A 25445-nucleotide genomic window follows, 5' to 3' on the forward strand; every position below is an offset into this window, starting at 1 on the left:
TCGATATATAACGAAAATCAAATTAAATTTAAAAGAAAAGAATATTTCACGGCACTCGCGGATAATCGGGGCTCTACTGTATTTGTAGTCTGAAATTTGACCAGTGTTATTCTTCTTGGATTCTGTATCGTGTGCAGTGTAATTTTAAGCAACTTTTGGCTATCTGGATACTGCCTAATATTCTAAAATCTTAATATTGTAATTTTAAATATCTTCTTGAAGTGTGACAAACGTAATCTTGATTTCCTTTTTAATTCTGACAATTAAAATCTATGGTGACATAATGAGTTAAACGAATATGCAATGTCAAAAAAGATTAAATATAATTATTAATTTTAGAACCATGAGACTTATTTATATTTTAGAGTTTAATTTTTTGTAATAATTTTGGAATGAAAATAAAAAACAAATTTATAGCATCAGTCGACTTTCGTATTTATTTATTTAATTCATCTCAATAAAACTTTATTATTTATCATCATTTAGCGTCATCATCATCATATAAACTTTCTGAATAGAATAATCATTTAATCATCATATAATCGAATGTACAGAGATCCCTGATTAAAATACACTATATTTACACTTGATCACCTTTTCTTCGTCTTCTTCACCTTAATCGCTTCGTTTTTTCCTTAAAAACAGAAAACTACAAAAAATCTTTACATATAATTATTTTACAAAACTCGAATCATCTTTTTACACGCGGAATTAATTTTTCTTTATTATTTACATAGACACAATAATTTCGGTCACTGTCAGTAAGCAGTCGCAGCCCCCGTATGATGCACGTGATGACCAAACGGATGATGACCCAAACTGTGGTGGTGTCCCAAAGGATCGGGAGCTGTTGGCGCTGGTGGCATAGGTTGACACGCAACGTACCAATCGGTTAAAGGTCCAGAGGATGATGTTGAAGACGCTGCTGAAGAGACTTGAGGATGCGTCGTCGCTACTTGAGGACTTGCGGCAACCGTAATACTACCCGCCGAAGAACTGGAATCTTCTTCATCGCTATCATAATGCGTCGGCGAACGACCCGAACAGCCGTGTACTTTCATGTGTTTCCTGAGGGAGGATGGGTGCGTGTACGACTTATCGCAGCCGGCAACGCGGCAGTTGTAAGGTTTGTCCGAGGTGTGGACGTGCGAGTGCTTCTTCCTGTCAGACGAATTGGCAAAACGACGATCACAACCCTCGTATTCGCATTTAAATGGTTTCTCTCCTAGAAATTAAAAAAAAATCAATCAAAAAATGTCTGATATTTAATTGTACACATGTAAAACGGTGTGATAAACTTGATTTTAAACGCGGATTTCTTGTTATCCTCATCGATAACAGGGAAAGAAGGATCACACGGGACAGGTAAAAAGGGCACAAAACAAAGAAGGCAGAAGAAAAAGTTGAAAAACTGTAGTAAATCGTCGTTTTATTGTGGCCCTTTTGTAAGGAGGAGTTCGGTCGGATGAAATGTGATAAACGACTTTTTTTCTGAGTGCCGCCGCGGCTGATGGCCGTCAGTTTCTTCTCTTTTAGCGGCGGCGGTAGAACGACAACACGGTCAACGCGTTCGTTCTGCCGTTTTCAAAACGTCGACTACGTCTTCTTGTCAAAAGAGTCTTGGAGAACGATCATTTTTAGTGTGTGGCGTGTTTTAGGTCCGAAGGTGGGGCCTAAAATTTCTCGGTAATGATTATCCTTGTGGGAAAGAAACGACACAAATTTCCATAAATCCCAAATCATAAAATCCCTAACTATAAATTATTTTTTTATCGATTTTTCTTTTGTGTGTCAATTTAATTTTTCTTTAAGGTCTAATTTATAACAGAAATTCGTCACATTTATTAAATTCCAATTCTAAAATTTGATTCTCGTTTACTGTTAAAAGAACCCCTCGCCGTCTTCACATAGAAGCCTATTTATTTACGTTCCACACAGTGACAATTGCATAAAAGTGTCATGGTTAGTCTGGAAGGAGAACTGCAACAAAGCCGGCACAGTTTGCTTCGCCCGATTGTCCCCGCCACAAAACCCTCCGTTTCTTTCTTATAACAACACTTTGATATATGACCAAAAAGAATGAAATTCAAAATCGATATAAACATATACCGGTAATTTAACCCGAATAAACCCGAATTTTTCTAGATCTATGTCTAGTGTTAGTTCTAGTTTTAGTTCAATAAGCTAGCACTACCTACCACTGTGACTAGAACTAACATTAGACCTAGAAGAAGAAACATTGAGACATGTTGCATTTTGTGTGGGACAAAGTAAGTACAGGGTGTCCCGTTAAGCGTACGGAGCGGCTGTATCTCTAAAACGGTAAGGCCAAGAGGTTTGGGAAAAAAATCCTTATAAGCAAAGTGACCAAGAGAAATAGCTGGAAATTATTTTGAAGTTCGTAATTCGACCGCTAGGGGGCGTAACTACCATTGAGAAACATAAAGTTACCGCTATCTCAGAAACTTAGACGATGAGCTATAACTTTGACAACATCATTTAATAGCTTGGATAATACCGCATCGCTTTTGTTTTGTGATATTTCTCATATCTGTCATAATAAGGGAGGGGGAGGCCAATGCGTTTTCATATGTTTATATTTTAATATCTCCTAGACCATTCAAACGATTTGAATGATTTCGGTGTTGTTTGAAAGAGCATTTTATGCTCTTTTTAAAGATATTTTCAGTAAGACCGTCTGCTTTAAAACAAATGAGCTAGAGGACGTTATCTGCAGCGATTAGATATTTTTGTGATTTTTGAAGAAAAGTTAAATGGAACGATACTATTTACTTCACAGACCCTTAGTCACCTTAAAATTTGCTAAATTTTAGTGAAAACCGCATCTCGATATCGCCACCCGTTCTCGAGTTATAGAAGAAAATGTTAGAAACTCGAGTGCCATCAATCGGATTCATTTACCTCATCGAGAAAAGCAAATCACATTACCATGGTAACTGTAAACATGTCATTTACTAACGCAGAAGCGTATGATAGAGCGTATGATGATTTATTTTCAATGTTTCGGATACGATGCAACTGCATGGCAAAAATGTGCAATGCAATTATGACAAAGAAAGACATTTTTTTCTAGAAGTGTTTTTAAGATTGACTTAGCGATTACGGAAAACTGGCAACGTGTAGCCCATTCAGACATCTCTATGAATTCGTAAATCATATTGGTGCGCAATGTGATCCCACATAATCTGGGAACTCCGAAAACAATTGTCCACAAGAGTTCTCAAGAGAATAATATCTCCACCACGTTGTTTTACATCAGGCCTTAACAGATACCGATTATGATAACAGACTGAACTATTACCATTGACTTTTAAATATGATTTGGGCAAATCCAAACCTTTTATCACAAATGCTATGGATGCATGAAGCATCTGTCCACAAGCTGATGTAAACTTGCATAATATGCATTCCTGGTTCGAGAAAAACCCACATTGCTTTCACCCCTTTATCTATTGGGTAGACTAAACGACCTGACTTTTCAAGAAAAACCAATAACCAGGGAAAATATGACAAAACACTAAATACCAGTAGAAACGTATCTAGGGCCGAGACTTAAGCAGCGCTTTTTTTTCGTCGAAACTAGATTAAATAAATGCATCGAGGTTTATGAAAGGCATTTAGCACATTGGTGAGTTATTTTTGCCAAAAATTTAAGTTATCTAAGTGTTTTGGTTTATTTTGTTTTATTATCATTGTTGATGTCTCATTGATCCGTTGGCTTTTCAACACGCCTCAAAAGTAGTTTTGAAGCAGTTCTAAGCTTGGATAAAGTGTTCTAGAAGGTTCTAGATAATAAAATTATTGTTCTCTCTTATTTGTTTCTTAAGGTAACTTGATCCGATTAAGATATACGAATTTTTAACATTTTCTTTTATAATTCGAGAATGGATGGAGATATCGAGATGCGGTTTTCACTAATATTTAGCAAATTTTATGGTGATTAACGATCTGTGAAGTAAATAGTACCGTTCCATTTAACTTTTTTTCTAAAATCACAAAAATATGTAACCGCTGCAGATAACACCCTCTAGCTTATTTGTTTTAAACCAAGCGGTCTTTCTGAAAATATCTTTTAAAAGAGCATGAAATGCTCTTTCAAACAAGACCAAAAATATTCAAATCGGTTGAATGGTCCAGGAGATATTAAAATGTAAACATTTGAAAACGCATTGGCCTCCCCTTCCCTTATTATGACAGATATGAAAAATATTGCAAAACAAAAGCGATGCGGTATTATGCAAGCTAGGATTTTTTTCCCAAACCTCTAGGCCTTACCGTTATTGAGATACAGCCGCTCCGTACGCTTAACGGGACACCCTGTATATTGCATTTTAAGTGAAATTCACTGTATAACAAAGAAATTGGTTCAATAAACATTTTAATTCTAATCAAAAATGGTTCCCGTGAGAATCAAGAAAAGATTTAAAAAAATCTCGTTACTTTTTCATCTGTAGTGCGTGCGCGTTTGGTTCAAAACAAACAAAAAAAAAGCTCATAGCTCATCCTTTTCGGTTCCGTCGGTATATAAACGGAACGATATCCGTTGTCGTGCGAGGAGGAGGTCAAAGGTCGCACGGGTTTCGAACCGTCCCCGTCTCTCCGTCCTCCCGCAATCTCGAAGAGGAGCTCGATCGGAATGCAGCAAACCAAAAGACGAAGAAGACGACACGAGACTGTATACGTAGAATCGTCGTGATCTTTTCGATGAGTTCGGGTTGTTGGTGGTTTTATAGTTTGTGGTTGTTGTAATACGTTAGAGGCAACTTCTTGCCAACGTAAAAAAAAGAAAATGTTTTGGGAGGAAGGGTAGAAGGAAGAGTTAATTAAAAACGATCCCAGCGTTAGACGGCTCTTGTATTCGGATTCCTCATCTAAGACGGCCGAATATCAAATTACAGGTTGAAAGGTTTTTTTTTCTCGACTGCTGTTTGTATGTTGAAGGTGGCAAGCCAAATTAATAGAAATTTTTTTAACATTATTCATAATCATCTTGTTTTAGGGATAAGTTTATAAGTTACATATCAATCCTAGACTTCTTAATTCCACTAAAGTGTTACAACCCAAATGGTCTGTTACATTGCTTTGCCTTGTCAAAATGAACTGAGTTATTATATGTATCCACATCGTTGCGTTCAGTCTATTTTATACCAAGGACTGCTACATCCCGGGGGAAGAGGTGCACAGCTCGAAGGACCGTTCGTGACGTCAGAGCTGGATAACTATAAAGTTTCGCTTATATCCGAAATTCGTTCTAACGAGGTCCGTTATATTAAGCTTTTACTGTACTATGTAAATTATTTCTATGGATTCTTCCTGGTCATTCGTTTTTGTATCATTATAAATATCTGCTTTAGCAAAGAATTGTGGCAGTTTGGGTTGTGTGGAAGTGAAGTGCAAAAGATCCCATTTTTTATCACGCGGGAGCAATTTCTCCAAACGGAACTCGAGTTCCCCCTGGCTGACGATAAAGCACACTCCGGCACATTGTAATAATGACAAATGGCCGTTCGGACGTGAACATAATGGAAGCGGCATCGGAATAATGAGCGCATTGTCGAGGTCCGGGCACACGTTCGATATTATTTGCGAAAGAGGACGAGAGAATTGGACGATCAAGAAAAAGGTCCCAAAACCTTCTTTTTCACCTAATCACCTACATGATTGATAGTATTCATTCCAATCAATTTTTTGAATACTCAAGAATATCTCCTATTTTTTTTGTTATTATTTTTGCGAAACGATACAAGTCAAAGTGTAATCTAACATAAGTTGAAAATGAAATCTTTTTAAAGAAGTCTTGATTTACGGTCGTTTGACTTGAAGGGATAATCTGAACGGTTTTTTTGTGTTGGTTCCTTTTTTTATCCTCTGTCGATCGGATCGTCGTCGTCGTCGTCTTAGAAAATCGCACCGAAACGGGAGCCGATTTACACACAAAGCCGGCTGCCTGCCTGACTTAATAAAGATATATAGGACGCTTAATTCGGACGTAAATAAATATAAATTAAACGCTATTTCTTATTTACTTAACCGGGGAGACCTCGATCCCTTTTTTGCTTTTCACGTCGTCGTTGACCCGGAGAGATTAAGCTTCTCAGGATATTCTCGATCCTTTTCCCCAGTGCATACTCGTTAACATCTCTTAACCAATTTGCATCCGCTAAGAACGTTTTGACTGCGGATCGACGATTCTTTTTCTTCTAATCGAACTTTGTTATTGTTGATAAAAATAGAATAAAATGAAAGTTAAGAGAATCTATTTAGTGAAAAATTTATGGTCGTATGTAATTGATATAGGCCTATAAAAAGCAACGGTAACGAATAAACTGCCATATAAATCTGGCTTAACAGCGAAGAGCGCGGCGAGAAAGAATAACCGTGCTCTATTTTACGGCTTAATAGATCGTCCGCGCTGGAAGTAATAGCATTATTGTTGAGTTATAATGGTTTTTTGATGTACTCCGAAACAACACGATCCACGACTTAAATTCGTTTCTACCGCTGTAATAATAATAACTCATTTTTTAATTATTATTCTAAGAATTCTTATTTTTCAAACATGTTATTTAAGGCGAATTTCTTTTTATAAATGGCTAAGGTTAAATAGCGTTCTCACATAGCGGACACAATGAATGTTTAGTCTCACTTGGCCTGCTTCCTGGTGGCACGGTGCGCCCCCTAAACAATTCAACACGGATACAAAAGGCACCCCCAAAAACCCTCGACTGCTGTACCAACCCTACTAGAAAATCTGTTACTGTATAGGTGCAATATTAAGCGGACAGTTGGGGTCGTCCCGGTCTCCGCCTCTTTTTCCTCTTTCTGAGGGTGCAAAAAAGAACCGTTGAGATTGAAGACGACTGTGTAATAATAATGTAATAATAATGATGATGGTTTAATTTAAAATTAGAAATAGGAATAATTAAATTATTGTATTTCATACGGTTTTAGAAAAAACTGTATTTTTCCGCTATTACATTTTCCAATTCCAGAATTTCCTCAAAAATGGCAATTTGCTGAGAGGGAGTATACGCGTTTTTGCAATTCTCAACAAATTTGTCAAATATATCCCGAATTGGAGCCAGTTTATCAAATTTTCTGCGTTCATCACGGGTTTCACAATCATCAAATCGCAAGTTTTTCAACAAAAATGAAAATCGGTTGATGGACATAACCATTCGAAATATTTCAGGTCCGCCTGTTCCCTGGGTACTAAATAATTCCCTGATATTTAAACGGTTTGCTCTTAGTACTCCTGCCAAGTAGATCAACCCGAATAGAGCTTTCAATTCTATATAATTAGTGTGATTGGCATCTCTTTCACGGGAATAATTATGCGACACAGTATCTATGTGTTTATTTGTGTACATAACAATCTTGTTTAGCATATCGACATTAAAAAAATAGCTCCAAATATCACTTGCCTGATTTAAATTCGCTGTAGAACTTTTCGGACCAGGTAAATGCATTTTTAACCCTTCCTTTTTTTCCCATTTTTTCCATGCCATTTTTTAAAGTAAAAAAATGATTATTTTCTTCCGATGAATCTTCTGAAGAAGCGAAGCAATCTTCATCATCACAAATATCTTGTTCAGTGTCCGAATTATCGCTTCTCTCCTTCAAATCGTCTTCTTCATTTTCATCTTCTTCATCTTCATATTCTGAAACGTTGTTGTCCAATAATAGGTTTTCATCCTCTTCCTCCTCATTATTGAACAATAAGCTTTTGTTCCTTTCTTCGTTATAACTCATGTTTTCGAAATAACCGATTTTGAAATAGAAACCAAACTCAACACTTGACATTAACGATACATTGACAGATAAAATGTCGGTAAGAAAGAAATTCATCAAAATATTTATGATCAGGGCAAGTTCGAAATAACACTAATAGATGGCGCTTAAAATCCGGACTGACAGTCCGGTGCGTGTAGCGAAAGATAGTTATTGCATATATCTCCAAATGAAAATGATGAACAACTTGAATATTCAAACTCTGCAAGACCTAACATTACGTTATCTTCATTCTAAACTTTAAATTTGAATCAGAATCTTTTGCTAAACATTGGTGGATCAAGTTTTTCGGCGTTTCAAGCCAGTTTTAGAAGGATTAGGTCGCTTTATCACATGTCTAAAACATAGAACGTAGGAAATGTTACAGATGTGCGTTTCTGCTGGTTAATTAGAAATATAAGTATAACTGAGATGCCGAAGTATTTTCTATTCTAAATAAATTATGCTGGGAATGGGAGGTGTAACAGGAAGTTAATAATTGCATCTATTACACAGTATAATGGTAATTAGAGATGAAGTTGATTTTTGCAACATGTTTACTCATTTATCCATGAGCGTTCTTCAGTCCTGAAGTCTCTATATTAAAATTGATCAGAGTCTTGTCAAGACTCAAACAAGATTCATTCCCATATTTGTAAAAAGAAGCATCTAAAATGAAAAATGCTTTCGGTAGTTAACTGACTTAAAGCGCCGGCATCTAACGAATCTTGATTAAAGAGCGCAATTTGCTCGGCTTTAATAGTTCCTTCATTGTAAATGTTAATTAATTGATATTTTATGGATTCTTCAAAGGGAAGTTCTTAAGTGTTCCTTCACTGAAAAATGTTAGGTAGCTTAATTTCATTTTATGTACAACATTATGTAAATAATCAAAATCAGTCATCATTTCTGGGGTTCTGGCCAAACAAAAAATTTGAGAATGCAGACTTAAGTATTATCAATTACGTTCTCTTCATCTAAAATATTTTCAGATTTCTAGCACTTCCGGTTATACCGGAAGTCGCCACCTACTTTATTTTTTTAAATGGAACATCCTGTATATTTTTATATATTTGGATTTGTCTATTTTGAAGGTTTATAAATAACTTTACTTTTTGCAATTTGATTCGGCCGTTCTCGAGTTATTCGATTTTTTCTAGAAAAATCTGCTCCAGCGGACATTTGTTAAAAAAATCATAAAACACTCAATTTTTGAGATATCAATTTAGGATTCAGAACATGCTTAAAGAACATGATGGAGTATGTTTTGGTGCCGAGAACGGCTGTCTAGATCGTTTGGTCACTTTACTAGGACACGTTAACTTTTCGAAATTTGGAAGCACCATAACTTCATTTTTTTAAATGGCACCCCCCATATTTTATTACTTAGTCGTCTTCGGCGTCTCATTTTACATCTTTTATATTTTATATGTCCTATGCCTAACATCAATAGTTTGAGAAATAATTAGAGTTTTTTGAAAAATGTTCACATATCATATCGGTATTAACCTAGTGTGCCATGGAAAACAAATGTTTAATGACTTATTGATAAACGTCAAAGTCTGATTTACGTTGTTTGATGCTTGTGAGTCTAAAACCAGTTAAAATGGATATTAATAACGTAAATAATGTTTATACAAATGAAGAAATCCATAATTTATTTTTTGTGCACGAAAAGTGCGACAAAGTTCTTAGTAGAACTTGCAGAATGTTTAATGAAAATTATCCACATTTATCTCCGATGATAAAAGGTAAATTTAGAAGAATAGAAGCAAATCTTTTGCATTTTGGGCGAATTAATCACGTGTTAAACTGACCAAAAAATGTAGTAGATAATGCAACGGAAGAGGTGAATACCTTGACTTATTTCGAGCCCAGTCCCAACACCTCAATTCGAGCTTCCAAAGAAGATCTGGGAATCACACTACGAACTTTGTCGCGCTTTTCATGCATAAAAAAAAATTAAGAATTTCTTGATTTGTGTAAATATTACTTTCGTTATTGTTATCGATTTTAACTTGTTTTAGTACTAATATTAAGGGACATAACAGGTACTTATTAGCTCACATGCATCAAGTGACGTAAACAAGTGAGTCTTTGACAAGAACTCATTGAGAATTGTTTTTCATGGCACACTAGGCTAAATATCCATATATGTGTGCATTTTTCAAAAAACCCTAATTATCTCCCAAACTATTAATATTAGGTACGGGACATATCGGATATAAAAGATGTAGAATGAGACACCGAAGACGACTAAGAAATAAAATATGGGGGGTGCCATTTAAAAAAATGAAGTTATGGTACTTCCAAATTTTGAAAAGTTAACGTGCCATAGTAAAGTGACTAAACGTTCTATACAGCAGTTCTCGGCACCAAAACATACTCCATCATGTTGCTTAAGCATGTTCTCAATCCTAAATTGATATCCCAAAAATCGAGTGTTCTCTGATTTTTTGAACAAATGTCTGCTGGAGCAGATTTTTCTGGAAAAAATCGAATAACTCGAGAACGGCCGAATCAAATTGCAAAAAGTAAAGTTATTTATAAACCTTGAAAACAGACAAATCCAAATATGTAAAAATATACAGGGTGTTCTATTTAAAAAAATAAAGTTGGTGAGGTCTCGCTGAGACACCCTGTATATTTTTTTAAATTTACAATAAGATTCTTATTCGAAGTACGAGCTGAAGTAACATGTTTTGAGATTAATGCCAAAATAATGGCACATAAGGAGCCGTTTATTGATCTTTTCTCCTGTTACAAACCCTTTTGGAAATTCACTTTTATTTTTATTTATAGTTAAGATTATGGCAACTTTTTTAATACATTCCTAAAAAAATATTGGTTAATCAATTTTTTTATGATATCGCCAAAGTGAATACATCTCAAGAAAAATCAAAAAATGACTTTATACTGCGTGCCATTACTTTTGGCGATAGTTTGGTAATGGTAGAACAATGTTTCATGAAGTAATGTGAGTATGCCTAACTTCCACAAAGTGTATTCCGCTTTATTATCGTTCTTGGGCCATATGTACTATCTAGAAAGATTTTTCAATCTACTCCCAATCTAAATCTACATCTTGCTCTAATCAATTATTTAGCCATTCTTCAACACTATCCTCAATAGCTGGCTCTTTCTGGATCTTTTCAGCGATCGGATTTAAAAATGCAAGGAGAAATTCTAAGTATTTGTGGAGTATTTTTGGGAAATATTTGGGAATCGACTAGATTATTATTCCTATTCCATTTGATTTAATTGAGTATGAAGGATTTGATAGATCGGATCAGACCAGAACATTGAAAATGTGTCTCCAAGTTATCACATATCTGCAAATCGTCAGTGTCAGTATTTCTTATGATATCGAGCACAAAAAAAAAGTTATAAATGTGTAAAAAAACATGAATTTGATTTTAAATTCCGTCAAACTTTTTTATATGCATTCTTAGGAAACACAGTTTTCTATAGAAGTAAACAAGTTTTAATATGATCGTAAAACCTCGAACTTAACTTAAGTAGTCTCAAAATCCTCAACCGCATCGCATTCGTCGTCTTTCTCTCTCAACGTTATTAATATCTTAATTACCCAGAACAAACCGCGGTCCGCTTAATTGCTTTTCCAATTACCGGGTTGAGTTACGAGCCAAAGTTACTTTACATTGCGTGAGGTCCTTTAAATTCAAGTAAAATATTAAATTCAAACCAAAAAAAAATTAGAAATTGTCGTCTACATGATTCACAGTGATGTTTAAAGATCGATTCTTCTCCTTCTTTTTTAGAAGTTTACGTAGGGGGCGTATTATGTGGCGGTAGTTTGCCGGTATCAATTACACGTTGTACCCGCTCGTTCTACCATCTCTTACAATCTCTTCATCAGCGCCGTGATGCGTTACTGGTAGCGTTCGTATTGGATTTCAGCGCCCCGAAGAAGGAATTTTACCTGATGCATACCGTTCTTCTTGTCGAAATTACATATAAATAAATAATTTTTTTAAACATTCATTCACAAAAATTTCAAAAAAAGCTCTTTGTTATACTTATTATTATCTTGGGTTAACTCGTTTCTAAATCTTTGAAAAACCCTCTTGAATATAGAAAAAATAAACTCAACATGACAGGAAAAAAGAAAAAGAAACCGCTATGAAGTGTTGGTAACGAAAAGGAAACAATCGGGTAGGCGAAGACCGTGTAAAAAGGACTTTTAAGACCAGGATAATCCGGCCAGGTAAATATTTGGCCAACGTGGAGTGCCGCACTCCTCGTACTATAGTAGTAGAAAAGGAGAAGGAGGAGGAGGCGAAGAAGTGAAGAGCTTCGCATTTAGGCTATACATTCGATGCCACGGTCCGTAATCTGAATAATACCCGATCATTATGTGCGGAAATAAAGTGGCCCCATTCAACGTACCGCTGCCGTTCACCAGGAGGGTTCATTTCTTTGCGGTTTCTCCAAAGAGCATCCTTGACTCTGCCCGAGCGTGAACGAAGCACAGCTACCGAAAGAATATCTTTTCAAATGTAAATAAATATAAAGTAAAGAAATTGCAAAAATTAAAATAAATCGAGAATTAAACTTTTTTAATCAATTCGACACCTGGTGTTATCGGTTATTGAATTAATAAACTATTCAAAGACTAAACGATCTTCTTCCCCAGCAAGGGGTGACGCCCACCGTCATCGTCGTCCCAAGATGTTAATCTTGAGGCTATTACGTCTCGAAATAACCGATCTATTGGTCATCGTCATACTTTCTAATTGGCTCACCCACAAAAAAAGAAAACGGTTCAACACCGCTAAAACAATTAACCGGAACAATAGAAACCGTTCTTGTTGCAGATTCAAGATTTATATCGTGATTTTAAAAAAAATTGTGCTAAGAAGAAATTGTAAGCTTATATAAAAGAAAAGTTAAGAACAGGGTGATAAACGAGCGTTGGAAATGGGAGATGAAGAAGAAGAAAAAATAAGCAGCTGGAGAGTAAGAATTCAAAAACTAATTAATGAGGAGCAAAATGGTCTCGGTATAAATTCAACGTAATGCATCAACTCGACCGCGCAGCCTCGGTAATTGTTCCCGTTCTTCCGTAGAGTGGATACGGGGCCCCCCTTGAATTTATTATTATTATTTATTCGCCCCCTCTTCGCTATAACGTTCCAAGACCATCTCCTTCGGATCCCGCGCATAAACCACAACCCGACGACAGGAGGGGAGAAGAAACGCAGGGAAAGAAAGCTTGAAGAGAAAGAGAGAGAAATCTCCAAACGAGAAACGAGCATAAGAATCGAAAAAGAGGAAAAGAGAAAAGTATCGTGTGAAGAACAGAAAGAGACGGAGTGTAGAGGTAATAAATAACGCGCATATTTCGCAGAAAATACGAACAAATCGTTAATTGTCCACCGTGCGGCGATTTATTGGACTCGGTCGTCCAAGATTTATTCGTCGTGACAACGGCGCCGTGACGAAATGAACAAAACAAAGCGGGCGCAAGATGACGACGACTGAACTGGAAACGAGGAAAAACGAAAAAGAAATGGAAAAACTAAATAAATTCATTTCCAGATTTCCGCTCATTTGTGAAGTACGAAAACTCGGTAGTGCGTGTGACGTGTATTTATGACATCGGTACTAGACAATGGATACTGAAAAAAAAATAATACGAATCGGTTTTCATTCAACTAAAATAATGATTTAATTATTAATACATGTTTACAAAGAACATATTTTACTGAAAATGTTTACCGTTGAAATCTTAAGTATAAGTTGTCATTTTTGACGTTTCAAAAAAAATGTTGACAATATCCGCACTTTCGAAGACGAGAACGACGACAAGAGAAAAGGGAGCAGTTAAAACTCTCAAAATTAAATAGACGGTTCTCTCTTCTCTCGGTATTATTTACAAAGTAACCCGATACGCGAAGAACTGCGGTTACACGCCCGTCCTACGCCTACTATATCCATTCATGTCTTCACAATAGACCTTTTTTAAACCCAGAGAATAAAAAAACTTTATCCTAATCCAGATCCGCTTAACAGTATCTTTAGACATTTATTGTTCTTCTCGGTCAATGACAAATCTCTCAATCTACCGCAAAAATTCAAAAATGTTGGAATGTTTTAATTTGTTATTAACCATATTTTGGGGATTTCAGAATTTAAACTTTTATTATATTTCAGAAATCATATTTTGTAGGCAAAAAATGGCAAATAAACATTTATTGAGCATCGTTAAAATTCTTGTCTCTCAGATTTCGTATCAGAATTTTTGAGTTTTATAATGAGCGGAGAAAGATCTTTAAAGGACTTTTCAATTTGAATTATACAATTGCTCCATACTTCTGACGCACAATTTAACAAAGCTGTATGACACACGTTACACTAAAACGATTTATGTCTTGGATGGAAATGATTGAGTCGTTGAAATGCTTAGTTTAGTTGAAAAGACACATTTTTTCAAAACCCACCTTTGTAACAAGCATGTAGCACAGAAAAGAGCTGTCTCCTTCACTTTTTATCTTAATGTTTTCGTAGGTTTGTAATCGTCTTTTACCCATCCACGTAATTCTTAACATTTCCATCTTCATCCGGATAATGTAATTGTACATAACGCATCAAAAATTTTAATCAGCGAATAGGAGTTCTCTTTTTGCAAAGTATAAGTTTATTTAAGTTAAACTGTTACTCTCTAATTAAATTATAAACAATTAATAAGCTTTTATAAATGTGAAGCCTCGGTCCCAAGTGACCTTGGCTCAAAATTGAATTTCAGTACTTTGGAATACGAATAATTATCACGATATTAAGATAGTTGTATTTAATATCATTAGGGATATTAATGTCAGTAGGGTACAAGATTGATAATAAAAGTGTTTTTGTATATCTGGAGTCTCGGCCGTAAGCGACCTCGGCTCATAAAACGATTTCAACGTCTTAGTATACAAATAGCTATCACAATGTAAAGATGATTGGATTTAATATTATTAGGGACAGATATATGTAGAGTTCATTATAGAGGTCTTTTTGTAAATGTTGAGCCTGACTGCTATGCACTTGGACTGTCCAACATAGCTTAATAGTACAGTCATTGGGTAGTTTTGCTTGGAAAAATCTGACGTTTTTATGATAACACTGAGTTTTCGGCAGAAAACGTCTTGAGAGACGCACGGCTAAACCCGAATGTTTCTGGTTCTAGATCTAGTGTTAATTTTACTATTCGTTCAACAAAAATATACTACAATCTAACACTTAATAACAATTAAACGTAGAACTAACACTAGACTTAGAACTAGAAACATTCGGGTTTAGCCGCAGGTCTCTCAAGACGTTTTCTAGTTCTAGGTCTAGTGTTAGTTCTAGTTTTAGTTCAATAAAAATATGCAACATAGTGATATCTTATGTTAACTAGCGCTACCTATCACTGTCACTAGAACTAACATTAGGCTTAGAACTAGAAACATTCAGACATGTCGCATTTTATGTGGCATAAAGTAAGTAGGTAAGTCCTGGTCGAGTTGGGTTGACACTTATCATAATAAATGTGTTTCACAATAACGTTATTATTATCACAATGTTAAGATAATAATATTTAATATTATTAGGAATGGGTATGAGTGTCATAATAAAGCTGATTTTGTAGATCTCGATCAAAATTGAATTTCGATGTCTTAGTATACAGGGTGTCTCAGCGAGACCGGTCATTAGACGTTTCTGTGGTTCTGGCCAAAATAAAAAATTGAGAATTCAGACTTAAGTATTATCAATTACGTTCTCTTCGTCTAAAATATTTTCAGATTTCTAGCACTTCCGGTTATACCGGAAGTCGCCACCTACTTTATTTTTTTAAATGGAACACCCTGTATATTTTTACATATTTGGATTTGTCTGTTTTGAAGGTTTATAAATAACTTTACTTTTTACAATTTGATTCGGCCGTTCTCGAGTTATTCGATCTTTTCTAGAAAAATCTGCTCCAGAGGACATTTATTCAAAAAATCATAGAACACTCGATTTTTGAGATATCAATTTAGGATTCAGAACATGCTTAAACAACATGATGGAGTATGTTTTGGTGCCAAGAACGGCTGTCTAGATCGTTTGGTCACTTTACTATGACACGTTAACTTTTCGAAATTTGGAACTATCATAACTTCATTTTTTTAAATGGCACCCCCCATATTTTATTACTTAGTCGTCTTCGGCGTCTCATTTTACATCTATTATATTCCATATGTCCTATGCCTAACATTAATAGTTTGAGAAATAATTAGGGTTTTTTGAAAAATGCTCACATATCATATGGATATTAACCTAGTGTGCCATGGAAAACAAATGTTTAATGACTTATTGATAAATGTCAAAGTCTAATTTAGGTTGTTTGATGCTTGTGAGTCTAAAATCAGTTAAAATGGATATTAATAACGTAAATAATGTTTATACAAATGAAGAAATCCATAATTTATTTTTTGTGCACAAAAATTGCGACAAAGTTCTTAGTAGAACTTGCAGAATGTTTAATGAAAATTATCTACATTTATCTCCGGTGACAAAAGGTAAATTTAGAGGAATAGAAGCAAATTTTTTGCATTTTGGACGAATTAATCATGTGTTAAACTGACCAACATATGTAGTAGATAGTGCAACGGAAGAGGTGAATACTTTGACTTATTTCGAGCCCAGTCCCAACACCTCAATTCGAGCTGCCAAAGAAAATCTGGGAATCATACTACGAACTTTGTCGCGCTTTTCATGCAAAAAAAATAAATTAAGAATTTCTTGATTTGTGTAAATATTACTTTCGTTATTGTTATCGATTTTAACTAGTTTCAGTACTAATATTAAGGGACCTAACAAATAATTATTAGCTCACATGCATCAAGTGACGTAAACAAGTGAATCTTTGACAAGAACTCATTAAGAAAGCTTGTTTTTCATGGCACACTAGGCTAAATATCCTATGATATGTGTACATTTTTCAAAAAACCCTAATTATCTCCCAAACTATTAATATTAGGTATGGGCCATATGGGATATAAAAGATGTAGAATGAGACACCGAAGACGACTAAAAAATAAAATATGGAGGGTGCCATTTAAAAAAATGAAGTTATGGTACTTCCAAATTTTGAAAAGTTAACGTGCCATAGTAAAGTGATCAAACGTTTTAGACCGCAGTTCTCGGCACCAAAACATACTCCATCATGTTGCTTAAGCATGTTCTTAATCGTAAATTGATATCCCAAAAATTGAGTGTTTTCTGATTTTTTGAACAAATGTCTGCTGGAGCAGATTTTTCTAGAAAAATTCGAATAATTCGAGAACAACCGAATCAAATTGCAAAAAGTAAAGTTATTTATAAACCTTGAAAACAGACAAATCCAAATATGTAAAAATATACAGGGTGTTCCATTTAAAAAAATAAAGTTGGTGGCGACTTCCGGTATAACCGGAAGTGCAAGAAATCTGAAAATATTTTAGACGAAGAGATCGTTATTGGTAATACTTAAGTCTGAATTCTCAAATTTTTATTTTCGCTAGAACCCCAGAAACGTTTAATGACCGGTCTCGCTGAGACACCCTGTATAAATAATTATCACGATATTAAACGTATTCTCTAACGTATAAAGAAAGACCGAAGTATTGCCTTATACCTACAAAGATACCTACAAAGATCTCTATAAAGAAAGAAAAAATAGCAACATTATTAACACATTAAGTATTAATAATTTATTCCCATCTGTATTCAATCAATTAACAAAATGAGTTAGCAATTATTTTAAAAACAATATTGTTTGAACTTCTTTTATTATTTTAAGGTCGAGTTACACCGTAGAAAAACAAGAAGCGAAACGAGAAGCGAAAGAAAGGTTTCCTTTTCCGTTGTTGGATCGAAGAGGATTCAATTCGATGCGTTTTAATTGAATGAGTCGAACGCGGGCGTCGCGGGGGCGCTATTGTCGCGACTCCTCGTCCTACTCGATTGGTTACAGTGTAACGGCGCCTCGTCGCTTTAATCCAATGACGTAACATCCGTCTCAGGGATCTCCGGACGCCATTTTGGACGGTGAACGGCTGTAGGAGACATGTGAGGGTTCGCTCGTTCGATCGATGCCACTACTACCCCCCAAAAAGGGGCCCTAACATAAAGAGAAACAGAGAGAGAGATAGAAAGGTGGAGAATAGGCACAGGGCCGTAATTTCGATATAACTGTAAAATATTTTTTTGGCAACAATAAGAACTTCTTTTAAATCAAACGAATTTAATCAACAAATTATTTTTTTTAATTAATTAAAATGTTGTTTAGATTTATTGTGTTTAACTCTTAAAATAATAAATTATTATGTATTCCTTTTTTTTGTGTTAATTTATTGTAATATCTATAAAGATTTTACGTTTAATACGGCTCTGTAAAGGGTATCGAGTTCACTCCCCGGGGAAAGCGGCGACGTCGCACAGGAAACGAAAGCGTCGCGACGCCCCCGTTTTGTCGCCACACTCTCTCCCCTTTCCCCCTTAATTGCGAAAATCGTGTTTGCACCCTCGTCCACGCTTTGTTCCAAAACTCCCGAAATCATCCCCCCCTCATCGTTTACCCTCTTCGCTCCATCCCCAAACCAAAACACAAACGTTTATGTTTATTAAACAGTGGAGTATTTGTTCCTCATTAAAACTAATTTAATAAGTCTAAACATTTTTTTTTAATTTTTGAGTATTTTATGTTTTGTGTTCTTAGAATTTTCGAAGGTTAATAGATGATAATTCTAGGAAGAGTTAAAATAGTTTCAAACTAAAACCGTGTCTAAAAAGGGTTTTTAGAAATTGACAACCAAGGTTGTTTAAAACTATTTAAAATAATCCAAAAACTTTTTAAGGAAGAAAAAGAACCATTTTGAAAGTGGTTTATTTAAATAAAACTTTGTGGCAGATGTTAAATTTTAACTCGTTCGAGTTACCCCGTAAAAAAGAAAGAAGAGATTCAAAAAAAATCCACCCATTCATCAGGGGTTGGACCCAAATCGGCGTTACCAGCGCGTTAAGCGTTGATTCGCTAGAGATGTGTTTAGGGATCGTCGTATTATTACCATGGGATAATAGCCCATCTGGTTACTGTCTGTGAAAAAAAATCCTCCCGGGAGCTTTATTTATCCCCTTCATCCCTTATGAATAATACCTGTGCATGTGATACAAAAAGGTATCATCATCAATTATTAGATCAGTTAATGTATCATAATGTTAGATTTAAAATTTTGCCAAAATTCGCAGAAAAATTAAGAGTTCTTGTCAGAAAAATTATTAAGCAGACTTATCAGCAGACATACTACAATTTTATAAATAAGTCGTTAAAATTATGGAACGTTGCGTAACCTTGACTGACATGCAGCTAAGTAATTCTTTACACTTTATTGAACGATTTTGTGCTACTTACAATTCAACAAATAAATTCATTTGATGATTTTAGAAAAATTAATTCTACACAAATGTCAACCCAAGTTGGTCAAGTTGGATGTCCGTTCATAATTTGCCAACAACCTTATTGTCAAATTCATGAAATGTATTTGCTAGAAAATTTGATCTTATTGAGGTTGCTAAGTTTTGTATCAGGTCATCATAAGGTAAAGGTCCAGACACAGCATACAGGTCAATACAACAACCCGGCAAGCTTAGAACTTGGATTGTCAACTTTTCTTACAACTTTAATCCTATCATTAATGAGTACAAGGTATTACTCATTCTAATTATTTCAATTTATAGATTACAAACACGTAATAGCAATTCCAATAGCCATTATTTATTTATAACGATAGTCTCTAAGGATGCATACAAAATTTTGTTATTAATTGCATTAATATTCGTATCTACAACAAATAGATAGAACCAGTACACAGATTCCAGTATGTCGATTGCTGGATAACAAACGATCTTGACCACGAGGTTGAAGTGCGAGCTCGTATAGAATTTCACCTTGTCACTGGTCAATTCCACATTCAGTCTTGTTATACGGAGTGGAAGTATGGACTGTTGGAATTAATGGAATGAGGTGAATAGAAGCTTTTCAAATGTGGGTTTTCCCAAGAATGCTGAAGATCTCTTGGACGGAGCACGTCACCAATGATGAGATGCTCAGAAAGATGGGAATTGACAGGGAACTCTTAATATGGTAAAAACACGGAAAATAAGTTATCCCATAATGAAAGGGCTCGTGGTTGAAGAATATAAGGGGTTGGACAGGCATGGACCGATTCATTATTAGCAACAGCACAAAACAGAGAATAATTTTTTTGTTACGTTACTCGACGTAATAATAATGTACACAAAAATAAGTTAACTCTTTAACAATGCAGATTACAGTGTGTTTTGGTCTCGTTCGAGTCGTGCTACATGGTCTACCATAAAATAGTCACTTGGATCATTTACTATTTTACCTTCAATTAAGGCCTTTCTTTTAGTATCCAACTCACGCTGTTTGATATACGTCGATGACTGAAAAATCCTTGTTCGCAATATGTGCGCTTGATGCGTTTTGCAAGTCGACCTTTACCCGGCTAGCAAAATTTGTAATGATCATCGTTTAATTTTAGATTTGCTTATTATGTTCACTAAATAGTATATCTTTTTGATAGACACGTTGATGTATGTAAGCTGATCAATGCTTGTTCTTGCCTGCTTCAGTATGATTTTTTATTTTATGCATTGACACCATGGGCAATTGCGTGTAGAAATTTGCACAACTCAAGTTAACCCATCATAACATCATCAATGCTGATTTTTGTGTTATTCTGTGCTTAAATTTCGAGAAAGTAAAGATACAAGTACGCCATCTATTAGTAAAATCACTTTCTACTTTCGGTGAAATTGTACTTCAATATAAATACTGTAATATTAGCATGTAGGACTAATGTCCTCCTAATTGTGACGTCACGAGCATGTCGACAGACTTCTTCATGTCGGTAATGTTGTATTCATGGTCAATTCTTTGCTTGAGAACTAAGGCTTTGATGAGTCTATTACTTCAAGTAGCACTGCGTCATAGGAGTCTGCAGCAACTGCTCAGATAAAGGTAACTTGAAACCAAAGAAACTTTATAATCCATGTATATCTACGCTGGTTATGTGCCGTAATTTAACATGCCAGTGCAGCAAAAAGCAAAATTCTTTACTATTTAAAGTAAAGTTAAAATATTCAGCTTATTTTGAATTTTTAAGTTGTCATTTTGACATCTTTCTCTCATTACAAATTATAACTTGTCATTTTGACATTTATGTCATTTGAACTTTCCATAAATTTGTTAATTAAATTATGTATAAAATGCAATTTTCTTGTGCAGTAACAAAGAAAGATTTAGAAAATAAAAAAGGAAACAAGAAACCTTGTTAGTAATATAATTTATAGCTTTTTCTTTAGGGTAAAAAAATCAACAACTTTTTAGTGTTGGAGATTATTTCTTAAAAGTGCTACTGAAGTGCCCTGAAGGTAACCACGCCTTCGAGAACCGCCCAAACCTGTAATTAATTTCAACTTCTGAACCGAACAAGAAGAAGAAATCCAAACCGATCCCCGAACCGTGCTGCTGTTAATTGGGCAATTTTTGTTGTCGTTGAAAAATGCCCTTCCCCCGAACAGTACAAGAGGTGGCCTTAAGAAAATAACAAAAAAAAAACGAACATTTTTTATTATGGCAGGTAGAAAAATGAGTTCTTTATGCAAATAAAACGAGATTTTTTTTTAATTTTCAACTTAATCCATAAAAATGAATGAATTGAAAAATTTCATTTAACAATAAACATTTTTGATGATTTTTAACGACCTCTAAGACCAAGATGATTTAAACGACTCGTTTATACAGCAGTAAATAAACATTTAACGATTTGGGGATTCAGCTATGTTTATCGACTGCAAATTTCAATACGAAAATGAAGTAGACGTAAAAATCAATTGGTATTTGCAGGAAGCAAAAAGCTACCTGGTTTTTACGGTTTTTACCCAGATTCCCTGGAAGGACAGAAAACTATCCTAAAGAATTATTGTTGTTTATACCTGGAAAATAACAGTTCTTCATTTAAAACTACCCGGTAGACTCAACTTATTCTTCTTCTGACACCAAAAACCAAGATTTATTAACCCAGTTTCCAGAAAGAACTTAAATGGTTAAAAATTAGAAGCTATTATAAAAAACATTTTCATAGAGAATTTATGTATTTTTTGAAGTATTCATGAAGTATTTTTCAAGAGATCTTCCGGCGGGCAAAAATGTATGTATGAGGGGTTGGGTGTGGTGTGGAAAATCGAGTACAATTTGAAAGAGCACATATGCGAACGAGCTGAATGTCAAAATAGTCGTTACGGTATTGTTAGGGGGATGAAATGGGTCGATTGTCGTCATTGAACGGTTCGAGTGTCGCCAATGAATTTGAAAGTTAAATGTGGCAATTTTTTTGTAGTCCCTTTCCATTGGTACAAGATTATAATAAAAAAATTATGCCTTTATGTATCAACTCAAATATGTAAACACCCGGATGATTTGAAAAAACATTCATACTTTTTTTTTAGAAACTTTTCTAAGAAACAATATTGTTCTATTTTTATAGTAGCCCACTTTTGTCTTATCTTTAAAGTTTAGAAAGTTTTTATGGTCCTATTCTTCTTAAGATAAGGTAAAACCTAAGTTATTGAATACAACGGAAGCTTGCTTTTATTCATTTTCAATGAAATATATTTTGTATTCAATAAAATAAATTTAAACACATTTATGTTATTCAAAATACAAAAAAAAAGTTGTATAGTCAACATAGATTGAAATGTATGTGCTAAATGATGTATGACTTGGTTTATGGAAACAAAGATATTTTTAGAATCAAGTTTTTTTACATTAAAATAGATTTTAGTAAAATTGAAACTTACCTGTATGTGTTCTTTTATGGATTTTCAAATTTTCACTTCTAGCAAAAACTTTTCCGCAACCAGGAAATGGACAAGGAAACGGCTTCTCACCAGTATGTACCCTAATATGATTAACCAATTTATATTTGGCCTTAAACGGTCGGCCGTCGCGCGAGCAATTCTGCCAAAAACACGCGTGTATCGTACACTCTGGTCCCCCAACATGATCCACGGTTAAATGCGTCACAATCTCGTGCATACTGTTGAAGTGTTTTCCACAGATTTTTCGCGATGATTGTTCTGGATCTACCCAAAGACACTGCATTTCCTGTTTAATTGGTTGTCTCATGTACCGAAAAAAAGCGCCGTGAACGTTTCCGGGATGATGTGCCATACCCATGTGATTTAGATATTGTTGATGGTGTGGTTGTGGATACGTATGATGGGGATCTGTTCGGCCGTAAAGCATTTGATGGTGTGGTGGAAGATGATGTTGATGGGTCATATCGCTATGGTGGTGAAATAAAACGGTATCGCTTGGGGCGGTTTGTGCCGGCGGAAAATCATGGTGATCCCTTCGAAGAAGAAAATCCCTTGCTGCGTAACCTGGATGAGCGCTAAGATGACCCATATGAGTGTAATTCGTTTGGAAATGATGATTTTGTGCCGCTTCCGGTGGCGTCATTGCTGCCGGTTGATGCGTTGGGGGTGGCGGAATTGGGCCGCCCGGATTCGGGCCCGGACTCATCTTCAATCCGTACGTCGACAGATGATGATGGGGGCTTTCTACGAAAGCATTGATCATCTTCGACGAAACGACTAAATAGAAAAAAAACACCACCCGCACCTCTCTCAATGTACTTATTCTTTCTTATTATCAACACTTTGTCTTATTTTTAGTTTAGTTTTTGTCCTATTTTTAGTGTGCGATAACACTACTACAACAACTCTGGATACAACAAATATTTGACCTGTTCCGGGCGCGTTCACAGCTTGACTGAGCGGGCACAGTAGGCCATGCTTTCGGTTCCGGCAGGAGGGAGACGTTTTCGAAGGGAGCCGATTGGACGTTGTGAGAACCCCCGGGATTGGATGACAGGAGGAGGGCAGGATTTCCATGGGCATCCTGTTGGCTCCCACCGGCCAATGCTCGCAGGGGGCTGTGCCTACTTGTTGAGTTGGTCCGATGTCTATGTGTGTGTATCTTGTAAAGCATGTTGAGGAGAGTGACTACTGCTGAGATCCTGCTGCTGGTGGTTATGACGACGAAGCTTTCGACGCTTGACTCACGGGAGTCCTGCTGCCAAGAGTTTGCTATCTCCTGCTGATTTTGATGATTAGAATTTTGATGGTCACCGACAAAAACAATTCTGAAAATAATATAATAATTTTATTGTTTATTCTTCTCTATATACGAGAAAAAATCTTTCTCATATGTAAAAATTAAAAATATTAAAGTTTTTGGGTTTTCTAAATAAGATAACTTCTGCTTTTATTCAAGTTGACTTAATAAATAATCTTTGTTAAAAATAATTTGAAACGTACCCAAACACAGTTTTCGTAACTTTTTTATGGTTACCTAACTTTTAATTCTTTCTACGTTTGATTTTCGTCCAAACAAGACGAGTTTGGACTCATTTGCAATAAAATTCTTAAAGTCAATAACACACATGACAGTGTCTCAGCTAAACTTAGGATGGATAAGCTCTGCTATTAAAACCATATCAACCAAAAATTGGTGAACAGATTGCAGCACATTGCTTAATTGGGGTTAGCAATTTCAGCTAACCCCAATTAAACTAAAAGCGTAGAATTTATGATAGCACGATTTAGCCGAAGTCGCTTGCGGCTGAGGCTGTACAGGGTGTCCAAATTTCGATGGGTTTGCAGGGTATCTCAGTTATTATGAAAGATAGAAAGTTGCGGCTTTCGCGAACCTGAGCTACTTTTTTGTGAAACTTACAATGGCGCAAACCAAATTTTCATAGCCCTTTTCGTTTTTGATATACAGGGAGTGTTTGAAATTTACGATTTTCAGACACCTCCTGTATTTCGGCTATCTGGAAACTTAGTAAAAAAGTAAAAACTGGTTCTAATAGATTTTTTCACGTGGAATCCAATGGTGCATGTAGAATTTTTCTAGTCATCACGGTTTTTGAGTTATAAACACCACTCAAATATTGAACACTCAACTTCTAAAATACTTAATTCTTTATAACTCAAAAACCGTGATGACTAGAAAAATTCTACGAGCACCATTGGATTCTACGTGAAAAAATCTATTAGAACCCGTTTCTATATTTCCGGATAACCGAGATACAAGAGGTGTCTGAAAATCGTAAATTTTGAAACACTGCCTGTATATAAAAAACGAAGAGGGCTATGAAAATTTGGTTTGCGCCATTGTAAGTTTCACAAAAAAGTAGCTCAGGTTCGCGAAAGCCGCAACTTTCTGTCTTTCATAATAACTGAGATACCCTGCAAACCCATCGAAATTTGGACACCCTGTACAGTTAATACTATATCAACCCAAATCGGCCACAAGCGACCACGGTTAAATTTAAGGCGGAAAATCTTTGTCTTAGCACAATAAAGTCATGTTCGAGTTCAGTCATAGATTTTCCACCATAAGTTTGGCCAAGGCTCTGCAATTATTATCATATAAAGCTAAAAGTGGTTAACACATTCTACTTCTGAAATTAATGCTATATTAACCCATAATTGGTTAACATATTGTAGCGCCTCGGCTAAGCTTGTGACGGAGATTCGATGATTTAGTA

General features: G+C 35.4%; 1 protein-coding gene and 1 long non-coding RNA gene across 2 annotated transcripts in view; one reads left to right on the forward strand and one right to left on the reverse strand.

The window, feature by feature from the left end:
* LOC139430059 (uncharacterized) overlaps positions 1 to 18140 on the forward strand; it is a 67771-nt gene extending 49631 nt beyond the window's left edge. Inside the window, exon 2 of the long non-coding RNA XR_011640629.1 lies at positions 17603 to 18140. This is a non-coding gene — a long non-coding RNA (uncharacterized lncRNA). The remainder of the gene's footprint in view (positions 1 to 17602) is intronic.
* LOC111413927 (zinc finger protein ZIC 4-like) lies at positions 411 to 23666 on the reverse strand. The gene is made up of 2 exons (XM_023045072.2): positions 22687 to 23666; positions 411 to 1225 (listed from the first exon to the last, which is right to left on the reverse strand). The coding sequence occupies exons 1-2, from the start codon at positions 23468 to 23470 to the stop codon at positions 759 to 761; spliced, it is 1251 nt and encodes a 416-aa protein (XP_022900840.1). The 5' UTR covers positions 23471 to 23666; the 3' UTR covers positions 411 to 758.
* Between the last annotated feature and the right edge of the window lie 1779 nt (positions 23667 to 25445).

Source organism: Onthophagus taurus, chromosome 6 (genome assembly GCF_036711975.1).
Source record: "Onthophagus taurus isolate NC chromosome 6, IU_Otau_3.0, whole genome shotgun sequence".
NCBI classification, from domain to species: Eukaryota; Metazoa; Arthropoda; class Insecta; order Coleoptera; family Scarabaeidae; genus Onthophagus; species Onthophagus taurus.

Bases quoted from the DNA above. Each gene is read 5' to 3' on its own strand.
- LOC111413927 (XM_023045072.2), bottom strand. From the start codon at position 23,470: ATGATCAATGCTTTCGTAGAAAGCCCCCATCATCATCTGTCGACGTAC. The intron at 1,226-22,686 runs GTAAGTTTCAAT...TTTAATTTCTAG, and splicing joins CCATAAAAGAACACATACAG to GAGAGAAACCATTTAAATGC.